At 44.3% G+C, this 14,198-nt stretch overlaps 1 protein-coding gene across 1 annotated transcript; it reads right to left on the minus strand.

Moving 5' to 3' along the window:
• Positions 1-583: 583 nt before the first annotated feature.
• On the minus strand, positions 584-12,710 carry NUP50 (nucleoporin 50). The gene is made up of 8 exons (XM_027660691.1): positions 12,615-12,710; positions 12,156-12,234; positions 11,178-11,261; positions 10,211-10,406; positions 8,127-8,720; positions 6,825-6,903; positions 5,690-5,808; positions 584-4,476 (listed from the first exon to the last, which is right to left on the minus strand). The coding sequence occupies exons 2-8, from the start codon at positions 12,222-12,224 to the stop codon at positions 4,274-4,276; spliced, it is 1,344 nt and encodes a 447-aa protein (XP_027516492.1). The 5' UTR covers positions 12,225-12,234; positions 12,615-12,710; the 3' UTR covers positions 584-4,273.
• Positions 12,711-14,198: the final 1,488 nt, after the last annotated feature.

Consider the following 14,198-nt stretch of genomic DNA (forward strand, 5'->3'; position numbering starts at 1 on the left):
CAGCTCAGGTGGAGCTCCAGAACTCGTTTAGACAAAAGGTTTTGTACTGTGTTATTGCCATCTGTGCTCTAAGGTAGTAAAGCAGTGTCACACTTTTCCCTCAGTGGTACTGCCCCGACAGGACGTTTCTGTTCGGATCTTTGAAGCCTTTGCAGACTTCCAGCCATGATTCTTTTCAGTGTCACCCCTCAGTAAAGGTTAAGATGTCCCTAACAGTAATACCCACCAAACTAACTATGTTCAGGATGCTCAGGTGCAAACAAGAATTTCTAAACAATGCCTTAAAAAAACGAGCAGTGCACAAACCCACCAGAAACGTGGGTAAGTATATTGATGACTACTTCAAACCATGTAAATTCTGCTTCTGTTTCTTTATTCCAAACATCCTGAGCAGTTTGGGTAGAGGTGAGGCTCTCTACTGATACAAACTCCAGGTTTGAGTGAGGAAGGGCCAGGGCAGGACATCCTTCTTTTAGCAGCAGGGTTTTCCCAGGCAGGAGTTCACCTGCAAGCAGCTGGTTGTAAAATTCAATTTATTAATGGTGTTATGCACCCAAAATGACAGTGATTGACACAAGACAAATGAATCTCCCATTCATTTATTCACATTTTCCATGGATTTTTGTACACGTCCTCAGTGTATCAGAACTAATGAAAACATTGTTACATGACAAGTTATGTAAAACTTAAGGATCCACTGAAAAATTCAGAGCGTTTTGAAATCTATTAACAACTAACAAATCATCACATTCAGCATTTTCATTGGATTTAGACTAGCTCATGCCACTTCAGTTGTTTAATGTCAGTTCATTTCTGCACACAGGCACCAGCTACAAAATTTTCTCAAATGCAAATAAGTTAAGGCATCAGAAAGAAAGTCTTTAAGGACATCTTAAATGTTACAGTGCCGCAAAGGGAGCTGAACTGCAGTTTGTAACAGCAAAGCAAACCTCCTGATTCGTTTATGTTCTACAACATGTTCATCTGAACTGTAAATTTAATTTAAACTTTTACATCCATCAACCAAAAAGGATTACAGGAACACACTACTGTGCTCCCAAACAGATAATTTTAAGTACATTACAAACAAAAAAAAAAAAAATCCTTGCATGTTGCAATTAATATTTTAAAATAAAATTCAAACCAAGTGTAATAATTCTCCCTTAGCAATGATTCTGAGAATTAAAAAGCAGAGATCTTGATTTTTCTGGGCGGGGAGGTGGGAGGGAAAGGAAAGATTTCTAAGCAGCTGAAACTCCAAAGTCAGAGTAGCAGGAGGAGTGGATGATCCATAAGACACTCAAACACCTACGGACAGCGAAGGCATTAATGCAAACGAGGGCAGGAACTTGCATCTTTAACATCAGGTGTCTGATATCCAGCTGTCAAATACATCAAATGTCTCCCAAGATACAGGAATGCCTCCTGGAGTAGCAATTCTGATCAAAATTCCTTCCTTGGAGAGCATGAGCCACTTTGTTATGAAGGCATTAGTATGTTGATGTCTGTGCTCTCCACTAACGTTTGCTTTTAACTCATTTTAGGCCTTTATTTCTATGTCATAATCTCTGACTTTTTACAGCATTTGTGTATTTTAATATTTCTCGACTAGAAACTGAAGCATCTTCAGAAATGTCTTTGTTCTGACAGTGCTGCAGAAGGGCTGTGCTCTAGACCTGAGCAGCAAGGGAAAAGTGTGTGACTTCCTGCTCTATAATCCAGATAATGGCAGGGTCACCAGGAACTGATGTTGATTAAAGTCTGATCTGCAGTAAAATTCTTCCCTGTTCTTTTAGGGGCAACTTTCCCCATGTAAGTGTTTACAGTTGTATGTTTGTGCATATATTTGACTCGCTAATGAATACAACATCTCAGTGATTTACCTTCCCCTGCCTTTGCTGATAAATGCATGCACTGAAGAATTCAGGTGTCTCATCTCAGTCTTTCCCACAGCTAGGGGAAGACCTGACTTGCTACCATGGCTATGGTAAGGTTTAATTTTTCCCAACACCATTCATTATTATTCTACTTATTTTCCCTTACCCTCTGTGCTCCCCCTTGGAGACAGGGCAGAGCTGCACTGGCAGAGCTGGGCCATGTGTGTGTGTGCAGAACCCCACACCTGCCCCACTGCAGAGGCACAGCACGAGGAGAGAAGGGCAAGGTCAGCCTGTTGGTCCACATTTCTCTGGATGAAGGAGCAGTTCCAGAGCCAGGAGCTTTGGGAAGCAAAGGAACAGAAGGCTGAGCCCACGGACACACCTGGACAGAGCTGCTCCTCAGGGGATGCACAGCCAGAGCTCTGCTCTACCAACCTGCCTGCAGAAACAGGGTAAGACAACACTCAAAAGACAAATGCAAATTTAACTGAGCCCTTGGACCCGAGACCTGAGCCTGGACTAAAGTGGCAGGTAATGTTCTGCTTTTCATTCATGCACAGTGAGCACACACGCCCTCCAATTCAGGTAGCAGCAAGATTTTTTTTTTTTTTTTTTTTTAAAAAAGCATCTTATTTTGAGGAAAGTAATGTCACTGACTTCTTAGCGTTTAAGTACTGAGCCAGATGCAGAAAGAAACCCCCAAAGGCACCAGTTTATATTTCAAATAATACCTTAAAATCTCCTCTTACACTTCAGTGTTAAAAATGCAGTTCCTGTAGCCAAGCGTAGCTGAAACGTGAGCAAAGGCCTTTGTCTTTGAACTTTGGTCAGGAGGGCTGTAGATCCTATCAAGTTTTTCCTCCTTTTAGTTAAGAGGGGGAAAAAAGGCCATAACCTGAATTGTGCAGTAAATTAGGCCTAGAGGCAGCTTTTGTCCCCCCGGAGCAGGAGGGACAGGTGAGATGTGCTGCACCTCAGCAAATGGTGCTACTCCTTTTTCCCTGCCCACAGGATGCCAGTAGGGTGGATTTCCAGATGGCCTGTGGGTATTTTTTAAGGAAGGGCAGGGTTTTTCCTGTGTGTCACATTAGCCAGAGGCAGGGTGGCATGTTCATTCCATCTTCCAGAGCTGAGCCAGAGAGCACTTCAAGTTTAACATGAACACCGAGCTCTTGGAGAGGTCCCAGAGCTGGGAGTGCAGTAGAAAAACAATTACTAGGGAAGAAGATTTGCAAAAGAAAAGGATTAAACCACCAAACAGAGTCTGACATAATGCTGAGATGGAAACCAAGACCAGAATCAGTGTTCTGATCCATGAATTATTGCCACATGGGTAACTTTAACACAGCTGACAACTAAGTTCTAGATTAACCCAGCGCTCCCTACGTGCAACAGAAAGCTTGTCCTAAAGCTGCACATTGTGCAGCACAGCACTGCAGCTTCAGCACAGGGGCAAGGAAAGACCAGAGGCAACACAGAGGTCTACAAAAGCCCTGAAGTTTGGCTGTGGGAAGAGCTCTGCTCAGCAAAGTACCAGCAGCAGGACAAATACAACACGTACAGCTCTGCCTCGGCCGGGTTGCAGGAGTGGCCCAAGGAGGGAGGACAAACACCTTGGAAGGACCATCGTGGAAGTGCAGCCCTTGGCCTCTGGTGTGTCAGGAGCCAGGGGATGCTGGTGTGGTCCCAGATAAACTGTCTTCCAGTTGTCTGCTTCTACTATTGCACATCATGAGCTTGTTGCTACAGTAAGGACAGAAGTGACAGTTCTTCTCTAGAAAACACCACTGTCAACAGGACTACACAAGCAAATTTTCTTGTCACCATCTGCAGTCTCTGAGTCCCAAAAGCACGTGGGTCTGTAAGAGTTCAGACACAGCACAGTACAAATCATCTGTGGTGGGGTGCAGTGTTGTCACCCAGTCAGAAACCAGTCTCACCAGAAAGAATACAACAGACCAATCAAAATTAAAAATCTGGAGTCTACAAACAGTTTCAACAGGTAAACTTGGACATCCTCCCTTCTCAAAGCAGGAGGTGGTTGCATTGCATCAGTCTGTGAGGAAGCTCTGGTACCATGTTTCTGTGCTCAGATTTCAGTCCATTTGGTCGAGCGGTGCTAAAAACATACGCCTGGATTTATATCCATGTGCTTTATCCAGAAGAGGTCCTGCATTTAGACACTGAAAAATGAGGGAGCACAGTCCAACACTTGTGTTCTATTAAAGCTTTTATTAGCTAGTTTAGCTTTTCCTCACATAATTTTTTCCAGAATTCCTATAACAGTTCTTAATATCAGAGTAAAGAGTTAAATGTTCAAGTGAAGTTAGGGAAGGAAAAAAGAGCAGCAGCAGTTTGGCAATAATTCCTCAAATCACTGACTGCGACTTATTTTAAGCCTCCTTTTTCTCCAGTAAGATTTTGTGCAACTCATCTGCATCCTCACTTGTTTTCACCCTTATTAACATGGTGACAGGAGCAGTCGGGTTCTTCTCGTCGATCGGTGGGTTGGGGACACAAACTATGAGAACGTTGTTCTTCCCAGTTCTTGTGCATGGCATCTTAGGTGGAATTAGGACATTCAACAGTATGTTCCCTGCGGGTGAGGAGGGGGAAAAAATGACCATTAGCCACTGTTCAGCTTTTACTGCAATACAGTGTTAGTACAGGTACTGAACAGGGATTTAGGATGGTTTGGAAGGAAGGCAACTCACAAACAGCAGGTATGTTTGTCTTATTCTTCCCTGAGCATCTGCTCAGGGCCACTGTTCTCAGATTTCCTTCCTCAGCAGGAATGAGGAAATCTCTGAAAATACTGCATCCTCCTTTTTTAGAGGGAGGAGCCTGAAGAATATGATAGCAGGGACACACAGGGAAAAGGCAGAAGGAGCAAGTGTGGAATCCAGTCCCAATGCTTAGTTCTGACCATTGGGTGCAGTTCAGAAGCAGAAACAAAATGTTAGTTCTGATGCAGACAGAGGTGTTAATGGGACAAACCAGGGTGCAGGAAGTACTTTGTATCCCCAAATCCTCCCACAGAGCTGGTTAAGGGAGAAGTGAGTGCGAGAGCTCCAGGGTTAGTGGGCTACTAAACATCAGCAAACAAACTCCAGTCTGGTTCCACAGGAGACACACACATTTATAGACCTGGGAAATAGCTCAGAACATGGCAGCAGAATTAGGGGAAAGTCAGTCTTCGCCTCCCTTTCCAGTTCAGTTTTTCAACACAGTGAGATTTTAGGAAAGGAATACAGCACTGTGTGAAGACAGCAAAAAGGAAAGTGTGCATCACTATGACTGCAGTAGCTTCTAGAAACCCCAAGCTTGGAATCCCCAAGCTCAAATGCCTTCGTGTGTGAGCTGGAGAAAAAGGAAAGACTCCTAACACCCCGCTGTGGATGAGGGCAGGAGGGAGCTGAGATGTACCCTGGCCTTCAGTGCAGCCTGGCTTTAGTCCTCAGGGATTCTACAACCATACCAGATACTCAGTTTTATGGAAGCTGGACCTTAAGCCAAGCTTCAAGGCCACTCAAGCCAGGGATGGAGAAAAGCTTGTAAACAAGTAGGGGGAAGGAATTTCCAAACATACACCACAACCTTTTACTCCATCCACAGCTTCACATGCTCTCTTCTGTAATGCTCAGGAGAGGCATCCAAGTGCTTGTTCAATACTTGAAATTATTCAGAGAAAATAAAAAGTAGAACGGTTTTCACTAACTGTGTCTGTTATGCTGTGTTACCACAAAACCAGCCTAATGCTTAGCAAGGAATTTCACATCAACACTTGCTACTGGAAGAACTTTACTTACCTAAATTGGTATCTGCTCGGACTAGGAGCTGAGTTTTTTCATTTCCTGCTGGTTTTAAATGTAATGTTCCTACCCCTTTTTCTTTAAATTCATTATCCTTTTTGTAAAACAGTTTGCACCTGTGGGGGGGGGGGGAAAAATAAAACAAACTCAAACCCCTTGTTTGTGCAGTCATGTAGAGATTGAAGACATAACAATATCTCTTAAGTACACCAAGTACAGGCACCCATCTGACTCACAGTAAGGATAACCAGGAGTTAACATGATGTAAAATAATCTTTATTCTTCTTGACCTTGTTTCATGGGCTAACAGACAACACTTGCAGTTCAAAGAGAAAGGTAATTATTTCTTTCAGTACTGAAATGACAAATGTACTGCTTTCAGGGAAAAGTAAAGTGCAGAGCAACCTGTTCTCAGGGTCTATGAGGAGCAGTAACTGTACAAGCTAATTTAAAAAACACTAATTACAAAGAACTTGCTGTAATGTTCTGAAGTTATGGGAGAACTTTTATGTACAATTTGTAAACATTTTTAAGTGAAGTTCTAATAACCTAATAAACCATTCCTAATAAATTAGAACACACTTTCTCTCAGATAAAACTAATGGCCTTTGGTAGCAGGACAAATTCTGTGCTGAGTGTCAATTACTTGGACTACTGAACATGCCTTGAAAAACTGCTTCTAGTACAGCTGGTCTCATTTTCAGCTTAAAAGCACAGCTTGTTCACTCTTTCACACAACAATCACCATTTTCCAGCTGAAGAGTCTTATTTTAGGCTGTGCAAATAACTTGAGCAGCTGGTGGATTTTCCAGCAGCACAGCATGAAATTTTTGTGGTAGCCCTGCAGTTTAAACCTCACAAAACCTGATGAAGGCAAGAACATCTTCACTTGTAAAAAACAGATCACAACCAGAACACAAACTATTACTGTTGTCTCCAAGATACAGAAGAATTTTAGTAAGGCATTGCAAATTCTTGCCTGTAATAAACTTTTTTAGAAGTTCATACTCTATATGGGTTCCCAACAAGCTTTATCAATTACAAAGTAAAGAAGGTGTCCTTAATCATGCACTGCAGTGAAGATTAGCAATATGCAGGTATGAATTTTGTTTTCCAAGTCAGGGTCACTTACTTCTTTGAGTAGAAAGCATCATCCTCTTTTATTTCATTAACAACGACTTTTGGTGGCTCTTCTTCCTCCTCTTCTCCTCCTTCAAACAGAAAGTTTGAATCTGTTAATGCTGTGAGCACAGAGCCTGCAGGGTGTTTTTGGCACTTAGAGCTCCCTTGTGCACACCATGTTTGACATGGACACGTGTGGCCAGAACACATTTCAGTCCCTCCGGGCTCTGCAGCAGCTTCAGCTACAGAAAAAGAAGTGTTACTTCCTTTTCCTTCAGCCCCTCAAACAACTCCATCCTCATCTTCAGTTTAAGTGGGGTGAAAATACCCAACCCCTACCAGACAACCAAACCCTAAAAATACAAAGCTTAATTAGTCAAAACCTTGGGGTTTAGCACAAAGCAGCTTTCACATTTCAAAGAACATGCTCCACAAATTCAAGTAAAGCACAATAAAGACTTCCAACAACCAGGTTTAACCTGGGGGAAGGGAATTCACTGTGGGAATGACAGCCAAGAGACAGTGGCAGATTATGCCTTTCCAGTCCCTCAGCTCTTAGGAATTCCATCAGCTCACTGTACCCAGTGTAGGCAAAGAGCAAAGCTTTGGTGTAACTTTGGTGGCCTTACAGTCTGTTAAATAAAATGGACTCAGTTGTTCTGTATCTCATGCATTTTACCATGGGAATCTCTTCATAAAGCTACTGGGAAAAGCAGAGGGATCGAAATGTCCTGCAGACTCAAAGGAGAACATACCAGCTGCTTTAAATGTCACCTTTTCAAGTCATGTCTTCAGGTAAAGGATTATACTCTATTAGAGAAAGTGTAAATCTGACAGAAATACAAAGGTTTTGATAAGCACAAACTTTTGGTGTTGCTTAAAACTGTGTGCATGGCTGGGATCTGCAGATTACTGGCGTGGCTCTGCACCTGAAATTCCAGAACAGTTCTGATCACAGAATCATAGAATATACAATGTCTGAGCTGGAGTGACCCACAAGGATGAAGTCCATCTCCTGGTCCTGCACAGACACCCCAACAATCCCACCCTCTCCCTTCTAAGCATTGTCCAAACCCTCCTGGAGCTCTGGCAGCCTTGGTGCTGTGCCCACTGCCCTGGGGAGCCTGGTCAGTGCCCAACCACCCTCTGGGGAAGAACCTTTTCCTGAGATCCAACCTGACCCTGCCCTGACACAGCTCCAGGCCATGATCTTGTTCAATTTACTACTGCTGCACCTTCGCAGTATCCTTAAGTGGCACACACTCACAGCTTACCACTAAAGTAACTATAAACAGCAATAAATAGAATTTACCTTTCTCATCGGCATTGCTGCTCTCTGCCTGAGCTTCCAGCAAACTGGTGGGTGCCGCAATGACAGACTTGGCCTGGTTTGCGTCTTTTCCAAACAATCCCGAATTCCCAGGGGAAAAGGAGAAACTACTGAGCGTTCCTGAGCCCAGGGAGCCCAGAGCAGGGCTGTCGGCGCTCTTGCCAAAGTTAAAGGAGACGGCAGAGGCGGCTCCCAAGGACGGCTCCTTCTTCTCGGCCTCGGCCTTTCTGTCTGCGGGCGCCTCCTCGGCCTTGCCGCTGTTGAACAGGAATGCCGAGCCCTGCAGCTTCGTGCCCCCGAAGGCAGGGGCGGCCCTGGCGCCGGGGGTGCCGGCGGCCTCGCCCTCGGAGCCGCTGTCGCTGCCGTGCTGCTGCTCGATGCTGGCCAGGTAGCGCTCGTAGTCCCTGAAGATGGGGGTCAGGTCGCACAGCGGGTTGGAGTTCACGTGCTTCACGATCCAGTCGCGCACGGAGCAGTTGAGGGCGGCCAGCTGTTTGTGGTAGGAGCCCTGCCTGCCCCCCCCGGCCTTGGTCTCGGCAAACGCTGCGGCACCGGGGCCGTTGGACATGGGCGACCCTGGTACAACAAGAACGTGGCTAAGAACGTTGTCTTCCCCCAGAAAGCAGAGCTCTCTGAAAAGCCCAACCAGTGTTCCCGGTATTCCCTACCAAGTCACTCATCCCTGCTCAGTTATGATCCTTTGGGGCCACAGGATATGCCCAGTGGGAAGGGACCCACACGGATCTCTGAGTCCAACCCACAGCCCTGTGCAGGACCATCCCCAAGGGTCACACCCTGTCCCTGAGAGGATCAGCCAAACCCTCCTGGAGCTCTGGCAGCCTTGGGGCTGTGCCCACTGCCCTGGGGAGCCTGGGCAGTGCCCAACCACCCTCTGGGGGGAGAACCTTCCCCTGAGATCCACCCTGACCCTGCCCCAGGTACTGCTGTACCAGTGAGCACACTGTGCTGTGAGACAGACCCACGCTGTAAATTTAGAAAGGTTACTTTGTTCAGGGACACACAAAGTAGGTGGAGCATGCTAGTGAATAAAAAAAAAAAAAAAGAAATCTTGTATAGAACAAAGTACAAGTTTTGTATTTTGCCAAAAATTTCACAAAGTTTTTACAGCTTTATAACACTGTAACACTTACTAAGTCAAAATAGTCAAGTTAGGTCTTGCTAATTACACTTTAAAACACCCTGAGTGCACTAGCCCACAATTTTGCATGCTTTGCAAAATTGGTTTCCATATAAAAAACATAGGCAGCAAACTAAGAAAATCCTCACTGAGTATTTCAGTTTCCCCTAATTTAGTCAAGCTCACTGAAATCTAAGTTACTCCAGAGCTCAAAACTCCACCACTTGTATTCTAGCACACAGACTCCAAAATCCGGTGGCAGTGGTCACATGTCTCCATCTCCAGCACAAAGGGACAGAGCTAATATTCCTCAGGGAATTCCAAAGCATGGGACTTGCCATTAGACTTGCCAAAGTATTCCAAGTGCCTCAAAATGTAGGCATGAATGTAACAGATACACTTCTAGAAAGACTGTCTGCCATGTCAGGTGTGCAGGGGAAAAGAGGTTAAGACTTCAGCTATGCAGCACATATTTACCAAGAATGGCAAAATATACAGAAACAAGATCTTAAAAAAAAAAATCACATCAAGGAACTGCAGTCTTACTAAATGGACAATTTCTATTAGTTTTTTTTTTTTTTAATTAAATTTAAAGAACTGGGACAACTGTTTAACTGGAACATGGTACCAGCTGCTTTATACTATTCCAAGAGTGTCTTAGGCCAGTTTCTTCCATTCCCATTTGTGCCTATAAAACTTCCACCTCCAGTATTACAGCAAATGCAAATTTAGTTCCCACCTCTCGAGACTGCATGCATTTGACAACTTGTCCCTCCAGCAGCCCAAAATCTTTTCAAGAAATCTCACAAAGAGGAATGAAGCCTCAAAACCTTAAAACAGAACTACAGGGTGGTCTGAACTTGTTTTTTCACTAATAAATACAGATTTTATTGATGAATGTGTTCAGATATGCTTATTTAGAACTTACCAAATGCTGACTGTGTTTCGGGAGTGGTCTTCAAACTGCTGAAAGGAGGAGTGCTAGAGACAGCAGTGCTTCCATTAGACAGCCCTTCCAAAGGCTTCATTCCTGCACCATTCCCAAATCCGCCGAAGCCACCTCCTCCTTTCCCAGAAGGCAACATAAAGCCTTTAAACCCTTTGAAAGCTCCTCCACTTTCAGACTGGGGAGAGAAAAGAAGAGAGACAACCAGTTACACACATCTCCTCCACACAAATCCCATCCCCACTTAATATTCCCTGACATCCCTGGTTTATTTTCAGCCTGTCATTCCGTGCATTACTGTGTCAGCTATGCAAACACAGCAAACAGCTTCCCTGTGACACACTGCTACTGCTTTTGGAGGACTCGGATGTTTGGTATGAAAATAACCTGCATCTAGGAAGTGGATACATGGAAGTTGTTCAGAGCAGCGGATGTGTTTGACTACCTATTCAGATGCTCATAGCACGTTGTTTTCTTTAAATAATTACACAGCAATATATTTATAATTGCAGGTTTATTTTCAGCAGCTCTTAGCACTTAAAACTGCAATTAAGAGTTTAACACTTCAAGCCCCTCATCCAAAACAGCCTATTTTGGAGTCACCTAACGAAACATTTGTGATTTACCCAAAATATTGCAATGTGACCAGTGGGAGAAGCAAAGACAGACTGTACTCGATCACAAAATCTGCAGAGGACACTGTGTCTGAAACACTCTTCATTTTTGCTTCAGAAATACTCTCTTCACCCAGTCAATACTAATTAACCATTTCTCACCTTTTCCTCGCCATGGAACAATAAGCCAAAACCCATCTGCACACGTGAGCTGGTGAGTGAAATGACAACTTTGTGCAGCATCACCACAAGCCTAGGGAAGTGAAAACCTGAGCCTGGTGCCGTATTCTGCAGTTGAGCCCGTCCCCAACACTGGTGTCCAGTGCCCCCGTTACCTCGGATCCCACATTCCGGCGCTTTGCCTTTTTAATGGCTCTGTTCTTCAGCACCTCCTCGCTGGCCACTGAGAACGTTCCCACCTGCAGGAGAAAGCCAGGGAATCATCACCGGAATTCTCAAAATGCGCAGTGGTTTCTGAACACAACTCTAACCCTGCTCCCTAACAAACAAGGGAAGGAGTTAAACCACAACCCACCCCAAAAACACGGCAGTGATTAACTTGCCAAGGACCTGGACATTACTTGATACCTGGAAACTTGCTGTACTTCAAACATTAGCAAAGGCAGCTAATGGCTCATTACTACCCTGTAATAAGTGAGGAAATAAAGTTTTCTTATATTCCAACTCCTGGAAGAGTCAGTTTTATTTCTTACATTTACAGGTCTAAACATTTAATACTTCCAGTAGGACAGAAGCAAGTACAGTTTGGTCAGAGATAAACATGGGCCATAAGTATGAGACACTAAACATTAAAATCTCTTTTTACCCTCAGATGAAACATAACATTTGACTGCCTAATTTCTCTAGCTGTGTGGGGACATTAAGCTAAAATTAACATAGTTCTGAAATTTACTATTATTGGCCCTTAAAAAAACCCACACAAGACATAAAGAAAATTTATCTCAAGAAACCAAATCCGCTTTTCCTGTGAATTCAGGAAATACCTCTCACACATTTGAAGAATCCAAAAGCATTTTAACAAGCCTGGGGTTCCCTCTAGGAATGTAAAGTTCCTTTCCCCTGAGCTACTGATGTCATCTGAAGTCTCAGAAGCTGCTTTGCCCTGGGGTCTGCATACATTGGAAGCTTTATAAAAAGCAATTTTATAAAATTCGCTTGTATAAAATTACCTTCAGTCGCTGCACTTTTAACCAGTTTTACTGTAGGTTTTACCCACAAAATGAACAGCACATGTCAGTAACTATTCTGCTACCTGCAGGGGTGTGTGGGGGGGGAACTAATGCTTAACTTACCTCCTCAGCTTCGTCCTCCTGATCCCAGTTTCGGTCAGTCAGTTCCTTCTCTGCAATTCTCTTGGCCATTTTTGCACACCTACGTGGGGGGGAAAGAATCATAGAATAATTCTTTTATAATTAAATTCTAAGCAACAGTGATCTTCAATTTGCGTTCTTAGAACCAAAAATTGGAATCAAGAGTTAATACAGAAGCAGGTCAAAAGTGGAACAACAGTGGAAAAGCAAGTGTTGTGGCAACAACAATCAGCAGAACATTTGATGTTCCGCTCCCTGCCTTCTCAGGATACCCGTGTGAGCAAGAAAAGTTCCTTTACAACACCTAAAATAAATACTGACGAGGACCCACTGAAGCAGCTGGGCAGAAAGCTTGGCTAAAGCTGAGGACAATGCTCTCCTTTAAAAAACAGGATTGGAAGACCATTATTAATTTTAAACTTGAAAAAAAACCACAATTACCAATAGATCAGGCTATTTTTCCTCCAAAGGCTACATAAGGCATATCATGGATTTTAGAGCAAACACTGTAAGCAGCCAATCATCATTTTGCTGGTTATCTCTGCAAAAGGAGAACCAGCTCTGGGAGAAGGAAACATCTAAAACAGTAGGACAGTTTATCAGCTGTGTACAAAACCAAAGACTGGATCCAGCTATGATGCTTTCTATCTGAAAGGCCTGGCAGGCAATCACACTACTGGAGTTTTACACGAAAAAGAAGCTTTTTACTAATTATGATTACATATTCCGACACTAAATATGAAAACTTTTCATAGGAAATATGCAGTTTCGTGGCAATTTAGCAAGCACAGAAATTAAAACTCTTCAAAAAACCCCCTTGGGTTTGTGATTAAGACCTGCTCCCCCAAAAAAAAACCAATCCACAAATGGTTGAATTTCAGAGCCCAAAACAATAAGTATTGACAGAACATCTTGTTTAGAGGGTGAAACGGTTTGGAACAGTAAATCCAGTGGCACAGCAGCCTTGAAGATCACACCTCCATGTCCTGAATTTTGGTCTGACACACTTCACAAATAAGGTCAGGTTATTAGGAGCTTCTGGAAGTACAGGGAGTACACACTGGCTTGTGTGTACATATTTAAATGCCCTGAGCCTCATAGCCCTGAAAGCTGAGGTCCTACCATGCCTTGCTTGATCCCTGGGGGACTATTTCAATCTAACCCACTGAAACCTCCCCCCAAAAAAAAGCCTATTTTAAAGGCCTATTTAATTTACTCATATTATTTTATTCTGGTATATATCATTATGTAAGATATAATAAATAACAACATAATGTGTGTTTGTTTTTTATTTATAACTTTAAGTTTGTAATAAATAATAGATTTAATGTTATTTTTTATTGATTTTACACATAATATATTATACCACATTATTATATTATTGTAAATTATAGTATATATTATATACATAATACTATAGATTATTAATTTCTTATTTTAATGTAAAATACTAATTTAGTTAAATATATTTTGAGAAACAGCTCAGAGAACTACAGAGTATCCTGAGCTGGAAGGGACCCACAAGGACCATGGATCCAGCTCCTGGCCCTGCCCAGAACACGCCAACAATCCCACCCTGTCCCTGGAGCTCCGTCAGCCTTGGGACCGTGACCACTACCCAGGGGAGCCTGTTCGGTGTCCGACGGGGAAAAGCCTTTCCCTGATACCCAACCCAAACGCTGCTCGGCGAGCGAGCCCTTCTCGTTTAAAACCAAACACAGCACAACCGGGCAGAGCGCAGGAGCCTCGCCGGCCCTCCGCGATGCCCCCGGACCGTCCCCGCGCTGTGTAAGGCAGCCGCTCCCGGCCCGGCTCCCCCGCCGGTCCCGCGGGACCGCAGCCCCGCGCCGCGGTGCCGGCGGGAGGAAGGGGAGGAAGCGGAAGCCGAGGCCGCCGGGGCCGCCCCGCGCTCCCCTTTCCGCCGTTCCCGGCGCTCGCCCCGCGCGTTCCCCGCACCCCCCGCTCCGCCCGGCCCGAGCCCCGCACCGCCGCGACCCCCGGAGCCCCCCCGCCCCGCACCGCCGC

The sequence above is a fragment of the Corapipo altera genome, unplaced genomic scaffold, assembly GCF_003945725.1.
Source record: "Corapipo altera isolate COAL_440 unplaced genomic scaffold, ASM394572v1 239, whole genome shotgun sequence".
NCBI lineage: Eukaryota > Metazoa > Chordata > Aves > Passeriformes > Pipridae > Corapipo > Corapipo altera.

Excerpts from the sequence above, each read along its gene's own strand:
- NUP50 (XM_027660691.1), bottom strand. The coding sequence starts at position 12,224 with ATGGCCAAGAGAATTGCAGAGAAGGAACTGACTGACCGAAACTGGGAT. Across the intron at positions 10,407-11,177 it reads GCCGGAATGTGGGATCCGAG|TCTGAAAGTGGAGGAGCTTT; the intron begins GTAACGGGGGCA and ends TTCTCTCCCCAG. Across the intron at positions 6,904-8,126 it reads CAGCAATGCCGATGAGAAAG|GAGGAGAAGAGGAGGAAGAA; the intron begins GTAAATTCTATT and ends TTCTGTTTGAAG.